Source organism: Aplidium turbinatum, chromosome 8 (assembly GCF_918807975.1).
Source record: "Aplidium turbinatum chromosome 8, kaAplTurb1.1, whole genome shotgun sequence".
NCBI lineage: Eukaryota > Metazoa > Chordata > Ascidiacea > Aplousobranchia > Polyclinidae > Aplidium > Aplidium turbinatum.
The window spans coordinates 33,049,835-33,065,032 of NC_137479.1; the positions used below are offsets into that span (position 1 = coordinate 33,049,835).

Below are 15,198 nucleotides of genomic sequence, written 5' to 3' on the forward strand. Positions count from 1 at the left end.
CACTTTGGTTTGGTTTGAGTATTCCAAGGTCTGAAATCGTGTATTCGGAGTTGGAAGGCTTTGAAACTTGTGAAGACATTGAAGACCTCGAGGTGATGGTTGGACTTGCCTATCCTTTCCTCCTCATCCTTGTCTGCACTCTCTTTGCAACTGTCAATAGAAACATCCCATCTTGTTTCAATGAGGCGAAACACATAGGTGAGACAATCACTTGTACAATTGTTTTCACATCAGTGAGAACATTAAGACCATGAAATGATTAATATGCCACATAGGTATGATTCAGGCTTTCGATTTCGTTAGCATACGAAAATAAACTTTTGATAAAGATCTTGAAGGCCGCCTTACAAGCCAACATACACCCTTTGGGGTGTTAAACCCATTAATTTTAGTCATGGCAGCTAAAGACATACAGGCTAACGCATTATTGGCGTCATACGCTACTTCAGTGTGATACTTCCCAAGCCTATCTATTTGTTAACCGCCTTCAATGATATCATTTTAAATGTCTGCCACAATGTCACAAAGTGACTAAATTTGAAATACAAAGTATAGAATGCATTCAGTACAAAATTTAGTATAAATGTTGGCTTAGTTTGGTTGGCTTTGAATCTTTATCCTCAGAGTTACAAAGCCTTGACAGGTTATTCCTGGTAGTTTCGTATGCTTGTAGGGGCTTTTGACGCAGGGCCGGTTACCGAGATTGTACGTTACAATACTTTGCAATTATTTGTACGTTACACTCAAACTTCACACAATATTTAAGGGGTAACCTACTTGTACAGTGGAGACTTTTGACGCAGGGCCGGTTACTGAGATTGACAGAGTGAAGTTTCCAATTGCTGAAGTGTTGCCAGGGAATTATTCCATCCATTAGGTGTCACTAAATGAAGAGCAGACCTTATAATGCGTTGCTCAAGCACACACCCTGAGAGTCGATCCAGCGCCGCTTGATCTTGAAGCTTATTCTTCACGAAGTCACGCGCTAACCAATTGAGCTATTGGAGCGGACGAGTTTTCTTTAAAACTTTGCATTTATATCAATAGATTACTATTTTTGAATCATCGAAATACGTATTTTCGAGAACAATTTGTTCCGACTAAGAATGGGTGCTTTCTTCAGGCTTTACTATGTACGTGACATGCACCATTTGGATTTCGTTCCTCTCGGTCTTCATTGCAAACAAGTCGGTGATTCCACTTAAAGTAAGAAACAAAACCCTTAGGTCTTTATCTGCTGCAGTTGTTGAAAATTACATGACTGTGATAGATTGATTAAGTTGCATGTGATACATTGATCAAGTCGCATGTGATACTTGAATCAAGTTACATGTGATACATTGATCAAGTGGCATGTGATACATTGATCAAGTCACATGTGATGCATTGATCAAGTCGCATATGATGCATGAATCAAGTTACGTGTGATGCATGAATCAAGTTACATGTGAATCAAGTCGACATGTGATCAAGTGACATGTGATAAATTGATCAAGCTGCATGTGATACATTGATCAAGTCGCATATGATACATGAATCAAGTTACATGTGATACATTGATCAAGTCACGTGATATGCATTGATTAAGTGGCATGTGATGCATGAATCAAGTTACATGTGATACGTTGATCAAGTCACATGTGATACATTGATAACGTCGCATATGATACATTGATAAAGTCGCATGTAATAGATCGATAAAGTCGCATATGATGCATTGATTAAGCTGCATGCAATATATTAATCAAGTTGCATGTGATGCATTGATCAAGTCGCATGTGATACATTGATCAAGTCGCATGTGATACATTGATCAAGTCGCATGTGATACATTGATCAAGTCGCATGTGATGCATTGATCAAGTTGCATGTGATGCATTGATCAAGTGGCATGTAAAGCATTGATCAAGTCGCATATGATGCATGAATCAAGTTACGTGTGATGCATGAATCAAGTCACATGTGAAACATTGATCAAGTTACATGTGATAAATTGATCAAGCTGCATGTGATACATTGATCAAGTCGCATATGATACATGAATCAAGTTATATGTGATACATTGATCAAGTCACGTGATATGCATTGATTAAGTGGCATGTGATGCATGAATCAAGTTACATGTGATACGTTGATCAAGTCACATGTGATACATTGATAAAGTCGCATATGATACATTGATAAAGTCGCATGTAATACATTGATAAAGTCGCATATGATGCATTGATTAAGCTGCATGCAATACATTAATCAAGTTGCATGTGATGCATTGATCAAGTCGCATGTGATGCATTGATAAAGTTACATGTGATACTTAAATCAAGTTACGTTACTGTGATGCACCTTCTCTTCTTCTTGCTTATGAGGCAGCAATTAAGGTAACATCTCCCAATTGTTGCAACCAGAGCAGTGTCTTCATATCAGGGTCTATGAGATTCACATGTTCTTCAGGTCGAAACACTGGACAGTGATTTATGATGTGGGTAGGCACTTTAACATGCAGTTATCCAATCCACCACGAACCAACCAGATGTTACGTTGTCTGTCCAATTGTGACCATTCCAGCATTCAGCCAGAGACTTGATTATTACTTTGAACTTTGTTCGGTAATTACAGAAGAAAAAAGAGCTATAGCAGTGGTAAGAATCAAACCCACGTCAATGAAATGACTAGCCTACCACCGCCCTAACCCTCTGCGCCAAGCCAACCGATGGCAAAGCGATGACTTAATTTAGCTAGAATTTGCGTTTTTCCTTTGTTCTTTCTCAACGCAACCTTGATGACGTCATGAACAGCGTAGCTTCTGATTGGTTCGTGCTGGATTGGATATCTGCATGTTAAAGTGCCTACCTATGATTTGCTGTGCTGTTTGACAGTCACCACAAACACAGGCTGGTGAGTCACACAATCCCCAGGTAAACATATTGTGCTTGAAGCGACCAACACCAGTACGGAGACGATTCAGAGTTACCCATTCTTTTCTTGGCAGGTCTGAGCCAGGTGGTACCGTAGTGTCTGGTGTGACTTGGAACTGGTTGGGCCGTGAGATGGCTTCCCAGCGGTCTCTCCATGACTTCATCAGGTCGAAGTGACCTTCATGAAGCGCCACAATGTGTCGAGAAAAAGGGCGCCTGGAAGGCAGGCGTTGACGTGTGAGCTGTTGTGCGTCAAGGACTACATTGTGGAGGAGATGGCGATCATTGACCTCTGCCTTTAATGCGAGCCGTATGGTAGAATTCTCTCTGCGTAGTTTTGGTGGGGCGATGCCTGAAAGCACTGGTAGTAAGTCTGTAGGAGTTGGACACAGGCATCCAGTGATTATGCACATGGTGTCATTAAGGGCGATATCTACTTTTCCTGCATGTGTGCTGCGGCACCAGACTGGAGAAGCATATTCGGCAGCACTGTACACAAGCGCTAGGGCACTAGTGCGCAGTGTTGGGATTTTGGATCCCCAAGTCGACCCAACTAGACATCTGAGAAGGTTGTTTCTTGCTGATGCTTTGGCACGAACTGAGTCACAGTGCTTTTTATACGTGAGTTGCCGATCCAAGGTCACTCCCAGATATGTAGGGCAGGGGTCATGTCGGATAAGGGTTCCATCTAGGGGGACTCGTAACTGGCGGCCAGCTTCCTTGTTGTTGAGGTGGAAAGGTGTGATGGTGGTTTTATCTGTGCTTAGTTTTAGTCTCCAGTCCTTTAGGTATTGTGAGATCAGCTTCACATCCTCGGTGAGGACATCCTCTACCTTAGTCCAATTTTTGTTTGTATATAGTAGGGCCAAATCGTCTGCATAGCTGTACTGTGTGGACTTTGTCTGGGGAATGTCGCTAATATAAATATTGAATAACATGGGTGCTAAGCAAGATCCTTGTGGAACTCCATTCCTTAGACGACGGGGGCGGCTGGGTTGTCCGTCGCTAATTTTCAACACAAATGAACGGTTTGCTATAATGTTAGCGAGACAGCGAACAAGTTGTTTGTCAGGAATTTTTTGTAGGAGTTTAAGCACTAAGCCTTGGTGCCACACTGTGTCGTAAGCAGCCGTTAAGTCTACTAATATGACACCGGCTTTATTTCTCCTCTAGAAACTATCCTCTATGTCATTGGTCAATTTAATTGTTTCGTCGGTTGTACAACGCCCATGGCGGAAGCCAGCTTGTTCTGCGGGAAGTTGCGGATCAATGACTGGTTCAAGGCGTGTCATAATGAGCCGCTCAAGAATCTTGTAGGGGACACAGAGAAATAGGACGATAGCTCTTGGGGTCCTCCAACGGTTTTTTCGGTTTGGGTAGGGCAATCACGCTGGTCTTCCGCCATATCTTAGGAATTGTGTTGCGGTTGAGACAGATTGAATAAAAGTCTTTAAGCCAGGAAAGACATGTAGGGCGCAGTGTTTTAAAAACTCTGGTGGTATGTGATCGGGTCCTTGAGCTTTGCCACATTTCAGTTGTTGGATCGCCGTTTGCAGCTCTTGGGTAGAAAAAGGAGCTGACAAAACGCCATCAACACTCGGGGCACTCCAAAGTCTGCTACACTCCTGTTTTACTTTAAGTTCGTGTTTCTTGTCAGCACCAGGGAATTTTCCATTAGCTAGAAGTTGGTGGGCAATGCTGTTGGCTGATACAGGGCAGGGTTTAAATGGTTTTGAACTGCGGCCAGTGAGACGGTTGAACATCTTCCATGCCTTCCTGCTGGAGTGAGTAAAATCGATTGATTGAACTGTATCCTGCCAACGCTTTAATTGCTTTTTATCAAGACAGTTCATCAGGTCTGAGGCACTGACTGTAGCATCTTCATTTGAGTCAGCGCTCAAAAAGGCATTGTAGTGTAAGTCACATTCCTTGTCCCAAGTGGGAATGAATTTGTGACGAACGCCACGAGGGACTGTCTTCTTAGCTACCCGAGAGAAGATATTGCAAAGGGTTCGGTAGGATGCGTTGATGTCGGCAGAGGCGGGTTGAGGAAGTTTCTTTATCTCTTTATCAACCTGTTGTGTAAACTTTTCCCAATTTGCCTTTTGAAAGTTCCACCTTTTAACTGTTGGATTTGTAGGGACGGGTGCGATGGGGTTTGCTAGGGTAATCAGTGATGGCCGGTGTTGTGATTTTGAAATGGGTCGAGGATCATTCGCTGTGGTATTGGGCCAGCTAGATTGACAAAGGCCAGATCAGGGTTAGTTGTAGTGCTCCACCTTCCGGAGCGGAAGCTGTTAGGCTGTTTTGGGTCAAACAGTAACTGAACACCGCAGGTTGATGCCCAGGATTCTAAAGCTAATCCGTCTTGGTTTGAGTGTTGATAGCCCCAAGTGGTACTGTGACAATTAAAATCTCCAGCATATATGCATGGCGCCAGAAACATGGGAAGAGAGGTTTGCTGAAGTTTAGCGAGAGGTGGTTTGTACAGATTAATTACAGTTGTACCATTGATTTCCGTTTCTGACCATTCCAATGCAGAACTAGGGTGGGAGGAGGACACTGGTTTCCATTTTATAGAATCTTTTACAAAAGTGGCAATACCGTGGATGTTACTACAAGTTTGTGCAGCCAATGTGTATCCGTGAATTTTCAGAACGGCACTGTTGGTGGCGTGTGTCTCCTGTAGAAGAATAGCCGTTACTTGGTTGGCCTTCACTATTTGTTCTAAGATGTCGATTTTAGACTTGGTCAGGCCTTCCACATTCAACTGCAGCAAAGTGATGCCTTCCCATACGACAACCGAAGTTGCCCGCCCTGAACAGCTATTAGACATGAAGGGCGCATGCTCTGGGTCGACATCACTCTGTACAGGATGGAGTTGCATGGAGCTCTGTGAGCTACAATTGCTGTCTCGATTTGTTGTCATTCGCTTGATTGCAAGAATCAATTACCAGGGCTCACCACTAGGAGGTTGACAACTCGAGCCTTGATGCATCGATGAAGTCACATGAGATGAATTGATCAAGTCGCACGTGATAAATTGATCAAATCATATGAGATGCATTGATGAATCTGCATGTGATACATTGATCAAGTCATATGAGATGAATTGATCAAGCTGCATGTCATACATTGATCAAGTTGCATGTGATGCATTGATCAAGTCACATGAGATAAATGTATCAAGCTGCCTGTGATACATTGATGAAGTCGCACATGATACATGAATCAAGTTACTTGCGATACTTGAATCAAGTTACTTGCGATACTTGAATCAAGTCGCATGTGATGCATGGATGAAGTCGCACATGATACATTGATCAAGTTGCATATGGTACATGAATCAAGTTACTTGCGATACTTGAATCAAGTCGCACATGATGCATTGATCAAGTCGCATGTCATGCATTGATGAAGTCGCACATGATGCATTGATCAAGTCGCATATGATACATTGGTGAAGTCGCACACGATACATTGATCAAGTCGCATATGATACATGAATCAAGTTACTTGCGATACTTGAATCAAGTCGCATATGATGCATTGATGAAGTCGCACATGATACATTGATCAAGAGTCGCATATGACACATGAATCAAGTTACTTGCAATACTTGAATCTAGTTACTTGCGATACTTGAATCAAGTCGCATGTGATGCATTGATGAAGTCGCACATGATACATTGATCAAGTCGCATATGGTACATGAATCAAGTTACTTGCGATACTTGAATCAAGTCGCATGTGATGCATTGATGAAGTCGCACACGATACATTGATCAAGTCGCATATGATACATGAATCAAGTTACTTGCGATACTTGGATCAAGTCGCATATGATGCATTGATCAAGTCGCACGTGATACATTAATCAAGTCGCATATGATACTTGAATCAAGTCGCATGTGAGGCATTGATCAAATTACATGCAGTGTTTCCTCTAAGGTGCCCAACTGAGCAAATGCGCAGTTCCACCAGACTATTAGCGCAGTAAAATCTCATTCTTGCGCACTTGCAATCTCCAAATTTAAAAGTAAAATGATCTTCAACATTATTTTTGTACAGAACGCTTTTGCGCTTATCGCATTTCTACTATGTGCTGATGCACATGAGCATACAGTACCCTTTTATTACATCACAATCCTTTGTCTTTGCTTCACAAACAAACACAAACACAATTTGTTTGCTTTTTATTAAACTTCTTTTAGACCAGTGGTTCCCAAACTCGGTTCTCAAAGTTGGTAATTCATTTTAACTCAGCATTAAAAATGCTCATGCTCACTAAATCAAATATTTGTTCAGCGAAAAAATTCTCTTAGAAGGAACACTAGTCACATGTGATACATGAATTAAGTCACGTGTGATACATTGATCAAGCTGCATGTGATACATTGATCAAGTCGCATGTGCTGCATTGATCAAGTCGCATGTGATCAGACTTGGATAACTAGAATTTTTGTAGCCTTTCAAAATTAATATAGAAATATAATTGGAGTAATTTAAGCTTTTGCAAATTAGACTAGGATTAGAATTAGAGATAACCAAGTTTTCACAAATTAGAGTAGAATTTAAACTAGATTAGAATTAATTGGACGCAGTTGTTACATATCTTTTTTTAGTTGAATCATGGCCACCTCGAGATGTGGCCTGATTTGTCACAGTTTGCAGATTTTGATTACAGCTACTGCTGGTGTTTGACTGACATTTTCTGAGATTTTTTTACTTTTTGCTGTCTCCTAATGATATAAAAGCTTTTTGTTGCCTTGTGGAAGCAAAAGAAAATGAGAAAAAGTAAGTTGAAAAACGCTGAATCAGACTGTCATTGAAAAATTAAAAGTCTGACTAAAACCTTCGAAATCAAAATTTCTTTGTTTTTCAACATTTGAGGATGTTAAAACCGAATGTGTCATCTGGAGAAAGCAGTAAAGAAAGCGTAAAATATAATTTTTAGAAAAATTTATTTAAACATTTGCCCAAAGTTAGCAAAATCTGGAAATTTCTGCAAAATGTGACAAATCAGGCCGTATCTTTAGGTAGCCATGGTTAGATAAAAACGCGAATGTGGCAACTCGGGATCAAAGTGTCATTCCACCATCATAGCGCCAAAACCACTCACGTTATGATACACATTGTAACGTCAGTAGGTTGATGAATTAATCAAATTTTTCATAACTTTGCTGCTCAAAGGATAGCATGACACTTTGATCTTGATCGTTTTATTGCATTTTCTTTCTATAACGTTGATAAGAGCGCAGTATCCTTCCATTGCCAAAAAATACTGTTGGACAAACTAAAACTTTTATCAAAACTGAAGATTGGATGAGAACTACAATTAGAATTAGAATAACCGACATTTCGCTCTAATTTATCGAATTAGACAACTAGAATTATCTATTGGCCAAGTCTGCATGTGATCCATGAATCAAGTAGATATGAGATGCATTGATGAAGTCGCATGAGATACATTGATCAAGTCACATGTGATACTTAAATCTAGTTACATGTGATGCATTAATCAAGTGGCATGTGATGCATGAATCAAGTCACATGTGAAACATTGATCAAGTGGCATGTGATAAATTGATCAAGCTGCATGTAATACATTGATCAAGTCACATGAGATACATTGATCAAGTCGCATGTAATACATCGATCAAGTGGCATGTAATACATTGATCAAGCTGCATGTAATACATTGATCAAGTGGCATGTGATGCATGAATCAAGTCACATGCGATACATTGATCAAGTCACATGTGATACACTGATCAAGTTACATGTGATACATTGATCAAGTCGCATGTGATACATTGATCAAGTCACATGTGATACATTGATCAAGTTACATGTGATACATTGATCAAGTCACATGTGATACATTGATCAAGTTACATGTGATACATTGATCAAGTCACATGTGATACATTGATTAAGTTACATGTGATACATTGATCAAGTCGCATGTGATACATTGATCAAGTCGCATGTGATACATTGATGAAGTCGCATGTGATGCATCGATCAAGTCGCATGTGATACTTAAACCAAGTTACATGTCATGCATTGATGAAGTCGCATGTGATGCATCGATCAAGTCGCATGTGATACTTAAACCAAGTTACATGTCATGCATTGATGAAGTCGCATGTGATGCATCGATCAAGTCGCATGTGATACTTGAACCAAGTTACATGTCATGCATTGATCAAGTTGCATGTGATACATTGATCAAATCGCATGTGATACATTGATCAAGTCACATGTGATGCATTGATCAAGTTGCATGTGATGCATTGATCAAGTGGCATGTGATGCATGAATCAAGTCACATGTGAAACATTGATCACGTGGCATGTGATAAATTGATCAAGCTGCATGTGATACATTGATCAAGTCACATGAGATACATTGATCAAGTCGCATGTAATACATCGATCAAGTGGCATGTGATACATTGATCAAGCTGCATGTAATACATTGAACAAGTGGCATGTGATGCATGAATCAAGTCACATGCGATACTTGAATCAAGTCACATGTTATACATTGATCAAGTTACATGTGATACCATGATCAAGTCGCATGTGATACATTGATCAAGTTACATGTGATACATTGATCAAGTTACATGTGATGCATTGATCAAGTCACATGTGATACATTGATCAAGTTACATGTGATAAATTGATCAAGTCACATGTGATACATTGATTAAGTTACATGTGATACATTGATCAGGTCGCATGTGATACGTTGATCAAGTCGCATGTGATACATTGATGAAGTCGCATGTGATGCATCGATCAAGTCGCATGTGATACTTAAACCAAGTTACATGTCATGCATTGATGAAGTCGCATGTGATGCATCGATCAAGTCGCATGTGATACTTAAACCAAGTTACATGTCATGCATTGATGAAGTCGCATGTGATGCATCAATCAAGTCGCATGTGATACTTGAACCAAGTTACATGTCATGCATTGTTCAAGTCGCATGTGATACATTGATCAAGTCGCATGTGATACATTGATCAAGTCACATGTGATGCATTGATCAAGTTGCATGTGATGCATTGATCAAGTGACATGTGACGCACTGATGAAATGCCATGTGATTGAAGATGTGTGTTTTTTGTTTCTCCTTTTTTTTGAACAAAAAATGTTTTTAAAAAAACAATCGTTTATTTTGCACCAACCATCTGTCTAAAATTTCAATTTGGAACAAAATTAGTAGTTTTGATTCTCTAAAGTATTTATTCTGAAATATTCAAGACATCGATATGTTACCAAAAAACAACTTTGTTACTTTAATATCTTCTTTTTATTTTAGCAATGATCCTAAAGGATACCTAGAGTGATAAAGTAGGAATAACCCAAAAATATATAGGGGTATCACACTACATTGGCTAATTCAAGTTTATTGCACTAAAATTGAAAAAAATTGAATTTGTCAATTTAGCGTGGTACTGTCCACTTTTTTTTCGATAAGTTAACTTGTATCAGTCGACTAGATTGTAAATTCACTAATTAGAATTTAAATGTTGTACTCCATATAATGCTCATTATAATAGGCTATGAAATAGGCTATATGAACGATGCAATAAAGGAAATGACAGTAATAATATAAACAAACAAACTAATCAAAGAAATTAAGACAAGCAAAAAAGAATGTAGACTGTTATCATAGTTGCCGCTGGTACCGAATAGCAGACATGAACAACTAGAATTTTTTTAGCTTTTTGAAATTCGATTAGAATTATTACAGCTATTCTAATTTATACAAGTTAGACTAGGCTTAAAATTAGAGCTAGCTAAGTTTTCGCAAACTAGAGTATAATTTAAACTAGATTAGAATTAGCTTGACGCAATCATAGCATATCTTTTTGATTTGGATAAAAACGTTAATATGGCAACTCATGGGCAACTCTAGATCAAAGTGTCATTCCCCCATTACTGCACCAAAACTAATTACGTCATATTAGACATTGTGATATAGATGAATTGATGAGTTGATCGATATTTGAATGACTTCGCTACTTAAGCGATGGAATGACAGTATGACACTTTGATCTTGATCGTTTTATTGCATTTTCTTTGTATGAAGTTTCCTTTCATTTGCTGAAAAACAGTGTTGGAAAAACTAGATTTTTTAGCAAAAATGGAGATTAGATTAGAACTAGAATTAGAGTAAACAAGTTTTTACCAAATTAGATTAGAATTACTAACGTTTTGCTCTAATTCATCGAATTAGACAACTACAATTATCTAGTTGTCCAAGTCTGCCGAATAGGCTTCATCCTCATCATTGGTAGAACTTGAAGTTATATGGTTCATTAATATCAATCTGCTGAGCATGCGACCACACTTCAGACTTACAGAACTTAGTCGAAAGTGCATCAAGCTGATTTATAATAAGTTATTCAACAGCTATAATTCACCACTTTCTTTTGCAGTTCTTTCATACCACAAATAAATACAATTATTATTACTTGAAAATACGTATAAAAAGATTGGAAAGAGAATAAAAAACGAAAAAAAAAAGGATAAACGTTTTTAACCATTCCTACATGTAATACATTGATCAAATCACATGTGACATATTGATCAAGTGACATGTGATACATTGATTAAGTGGCATGCAATACATTGATTAAACAACATGTGATACATTGATCAAGTCGCATGTGATACATTGATCAAGTCATATGTGACATATTGATCAAGTGGCATGTGATACATTGATTAAACCACATGTGATACATTGATCAGGTCGCATGTGATACATTGATCAAGTCATATGTGACATATTGATCAAGTGGCATGTGATGCATTGATTAAACCACATGTGATACATTGATCAAGTCGCATGTGATACATTGATCAAGTCATATGTGACATATTGATCAAGTGGCATGTGATACATTGATTAAACTACATGTGATACATTGATCAAGTCGCATGGGATACATTGATCAAGTCATATGTGACACATTGATCAAGTGGCATGTGATACATTGATCAAGGCGCATGTGATACATTGATCAAGTTGCATGGGATACATTAATCAAGTTGCATGTGATACATTAATCAATGTTTTACATGTAATACATTGATCAAGTCATATGTGATACATTGATCAAGTTGCATGGGATACATAAATCAATTTTTCACTTGTAATACATTCATTAAATCATATGTGATACATTGATCAAGTTGCATGTGATACATTGATTAAGTCGCATGTGATACATTGATCAAGTCATATGTGAAACATTGATCAAGTGGCATGTGATACATTGATCACGTGGCATGTGATAGATTGTATAAGCCACATGTGATACATTGATCAAGTCGCATGTGATACATTGATTAAGCCACATGTGATACATTGATCAAGTCGCATGTACTACATTGATCAAGTCATATGTGATACATTGATCAAGTCACATGCCACATGATCAAGTGGCATGTGATACATTGATCAAGTTACATGTAATACATTGATCAAGTCATATGTAATACATTGATCAAGTCACATGTGATGCATTGATCAAGTCACATGCCACTTGATCAAGTCGCATGTGATACATTGATCAAGCCATATGTGATACATTGATCAACTTGCATGTGAAACATTGATCAAGTCACATGTCATACATTGATCAAGTCGCATGTGAAACATTGATCAAGTCATATGTGATACATTGATCAAGTTATATGTGATACATTGATCAAGTCACATGTGATACATTGATCAAGTGGCATATGATACATTGATCAAGTGGCATGTGATACATTGATTAAGCCACATGTGATACATTGATCAAGTCGCATGTGATACATTGATCAAGTCATATGTGACACATTGATCAAGTGGCATGTGATACATTGATCAAGCCGCATGTGATACATTGAACAAGTCGCACATGATACATTAATCAAGTTGCATGTTATACATTAATCAATGTTTCACATGTAATACATTGATTAAGTCATATGTGATACATTGATTAAGCCACATGTGATACATTGATCAAGTTGCATGTTATACATTAATCAAGTTTCACATGTAATACATTGATCAAGTCATGTGTGGTACATTGATTAAGTCATATGTGATACATTGATCAAGTCGCATGTGATACATTGATCAAGTCGCATGTGATACATTGATCAAGTCGCACATGATACATTGATGAAGTTGCATGTGATACATTGATTAATAATTTAGGCAAACGTTCTTTTGTAGGTGGCAACTTTATCCATGTCATCAAGCTTGAGTGCTAGCGCAGTACTCTTGATTATGTTTGGGTACAAATCCTATATTATTCTGTTCAAGCCTGAAGTGAACACAGCGCAGTCAGTGCTAGCAAAGCGAGGCGGGTGAGATCAGAGTAGAGCCGTTTGTATATAATACCGATTTAGTTGAACTTTTACTGTACGCTAGTGTATCTGTGGAACTATAAACACAGCACTAATTAAATCGGCACAACTACTGCATTGGTTTTGATTCGAAAAGAAATATGGGACATTTTCGGCTCAAACCTTCTTAAATAACAGTAGTTGTGTAGGTTACAGTGAAGTTTTTTAACCGGTGAAATCATTACAGAGGAACACACAAGTTTTTTTATTTCAGGACTTCCATCTCCGTTGTATCCAGCGTTTCGATGCCCTCCCGTCCGTCATTAATTCCCCTCACAAATATGGGGGGAGAGTCGACGTGTTAGCCTCAATTGACCCCCTGGCATATCTTTCAAAATTTGATAACGTCTTTCTAGGATACACTATTGCTGTCACAATCAATGTGCGAGGTCATGCGACGGGCCGCTTTGTGTCTTGGCCGATCGTGCTGTTTTGATTGTGAAATTCTTATGCGATGTGTTATTATCGGTTACTGACCTGTAGTGGCCTTTGATTACAAAATCTTTATTATGTAACGTACTTCTAGATCATTCTGTAACATGCAAATCTGGAATATTCTTTTGTTTTTCACAATTGCTAAATGTCGTTTGTCATGACGTCATAAGGATGTTTATCAGTGGATCTCTGATTGCCAAATTAGTATTACGTGACGTATTTCTAGAACATACTACCCTACGTGCGAATCTGGAAGCTTCTTTTGCTTGCTTCTCATGTTTTGCCAAGTGCAGGGTTTATGACACACAAAGGTGTTTACGTGTAATGCAGCTTGACAGAACAATGGGTTCTGTAACATTACGTAACCTTCTCGAAGTTGCTGGATCAAACGACCTGCTGTACATAAGTACACATACAAAAACAATGGTATGCAATGCTACACAATGTTACCGCTTCAAACTTGTCTGCTTTGTAATTTGGTCCACGGTGAGCCGATTGAAGACGAGGCCGTTGAATTGTTTGTGAAAAAATATAGAGATTTGATCTGTAACCGTCGTGATAATTATGTTGCATAATGCAGGCCATTAACTAGTTCAGAAATAATAGCCCCCAATATCCACAACTATCCCCGCCTCGATAGCTCAGTTGGTTAGCGCGTGACTTCGTAAACGAAGCAGCTTCAAAATCAAGCGGCCCTGGTTCGACTCTCGAGGTATGCGGTTAAGCAATTTATGTCTACCTACATAAACTATTTACAAAATGCATTGTTTTCTTCATTGTGTGACAAACTCTTGGAAGATATGCTAGGTTAGTAGCCAGGTCAGGCTCCAGAAAGTTTTAAAGTATCAGTGTTTGTGACACCAGATTATGACAAAGAAAAATTCCTAGGTGTGGAAAATCTTAGAGAATCTTCTGGTGTATCCCAAGAAAAAGCATCACCACGAAATAAACTGAATTCGATGAAGTATTATGGAGGAAAGAAACGATATGTAAATTTGGCTGATGAGAGTGACTTAAATCAAACGAAAAAGTATTGTGGCATATTGTTTTCTTGAAGCTATTTCGTTAATTAGAATTACTATAATTAATTAATTAATTGGGTCTGATTCTGACAGACTAAACCCATTGAAAATTTTCAAAAGATGTGTAGAGGTTCCTTGAAATAAGCAAAATGCCTTTTCACCATTAGTGGCGCTAAGTGCTGCTTCTTAACCTTCTTATTCCCACCACACTTCTCAAAATCATTCCAAATATCCAAAAGTTGATTTTCACTTGTGGGTTATCAGTAAAGCATTGGATTAAAGTGTTTTCAGTTGAAGTAAAGACTTCCATCGTCAGGAATCATGGCCTAACAGGTCAAAAATGGGTGATTTTGGTAAAAATGGAAATGTTTAGGCCTCTTGAGCAGAGCATCCCAT

The 15,198-nt window shown here is 38.5% G+C and overlaps 1 protein-coding gene across 1 annotated transcript; it reads left to right on the forward strand.

Annotated features, from left to right (window-relative positions):
• The first annotated feature begins 72 nt into the window (after positions 1–72).
• On the forward strand, positions 73–14,835 carry LOC145776301 (metabotropic glutamate receptor 6-like). The gene is made up of 5 exons (XM_082587703.1): positions 73–198; positions 1,124–1,206; positions 13,173–13,306; positions 14,361–14,428; positions 14,645–14,835. Exons 1-5 carry the CDS (start codon positions 96–98, stop codon positions 14,833–14,835), a joined length of 579 nt encoding a protein of 192 aa, XP_082443829.1. The 5' UTR covers positions 73–95.
• Positions 14,836–15,198: the final 363 nt, after the last annotated feature.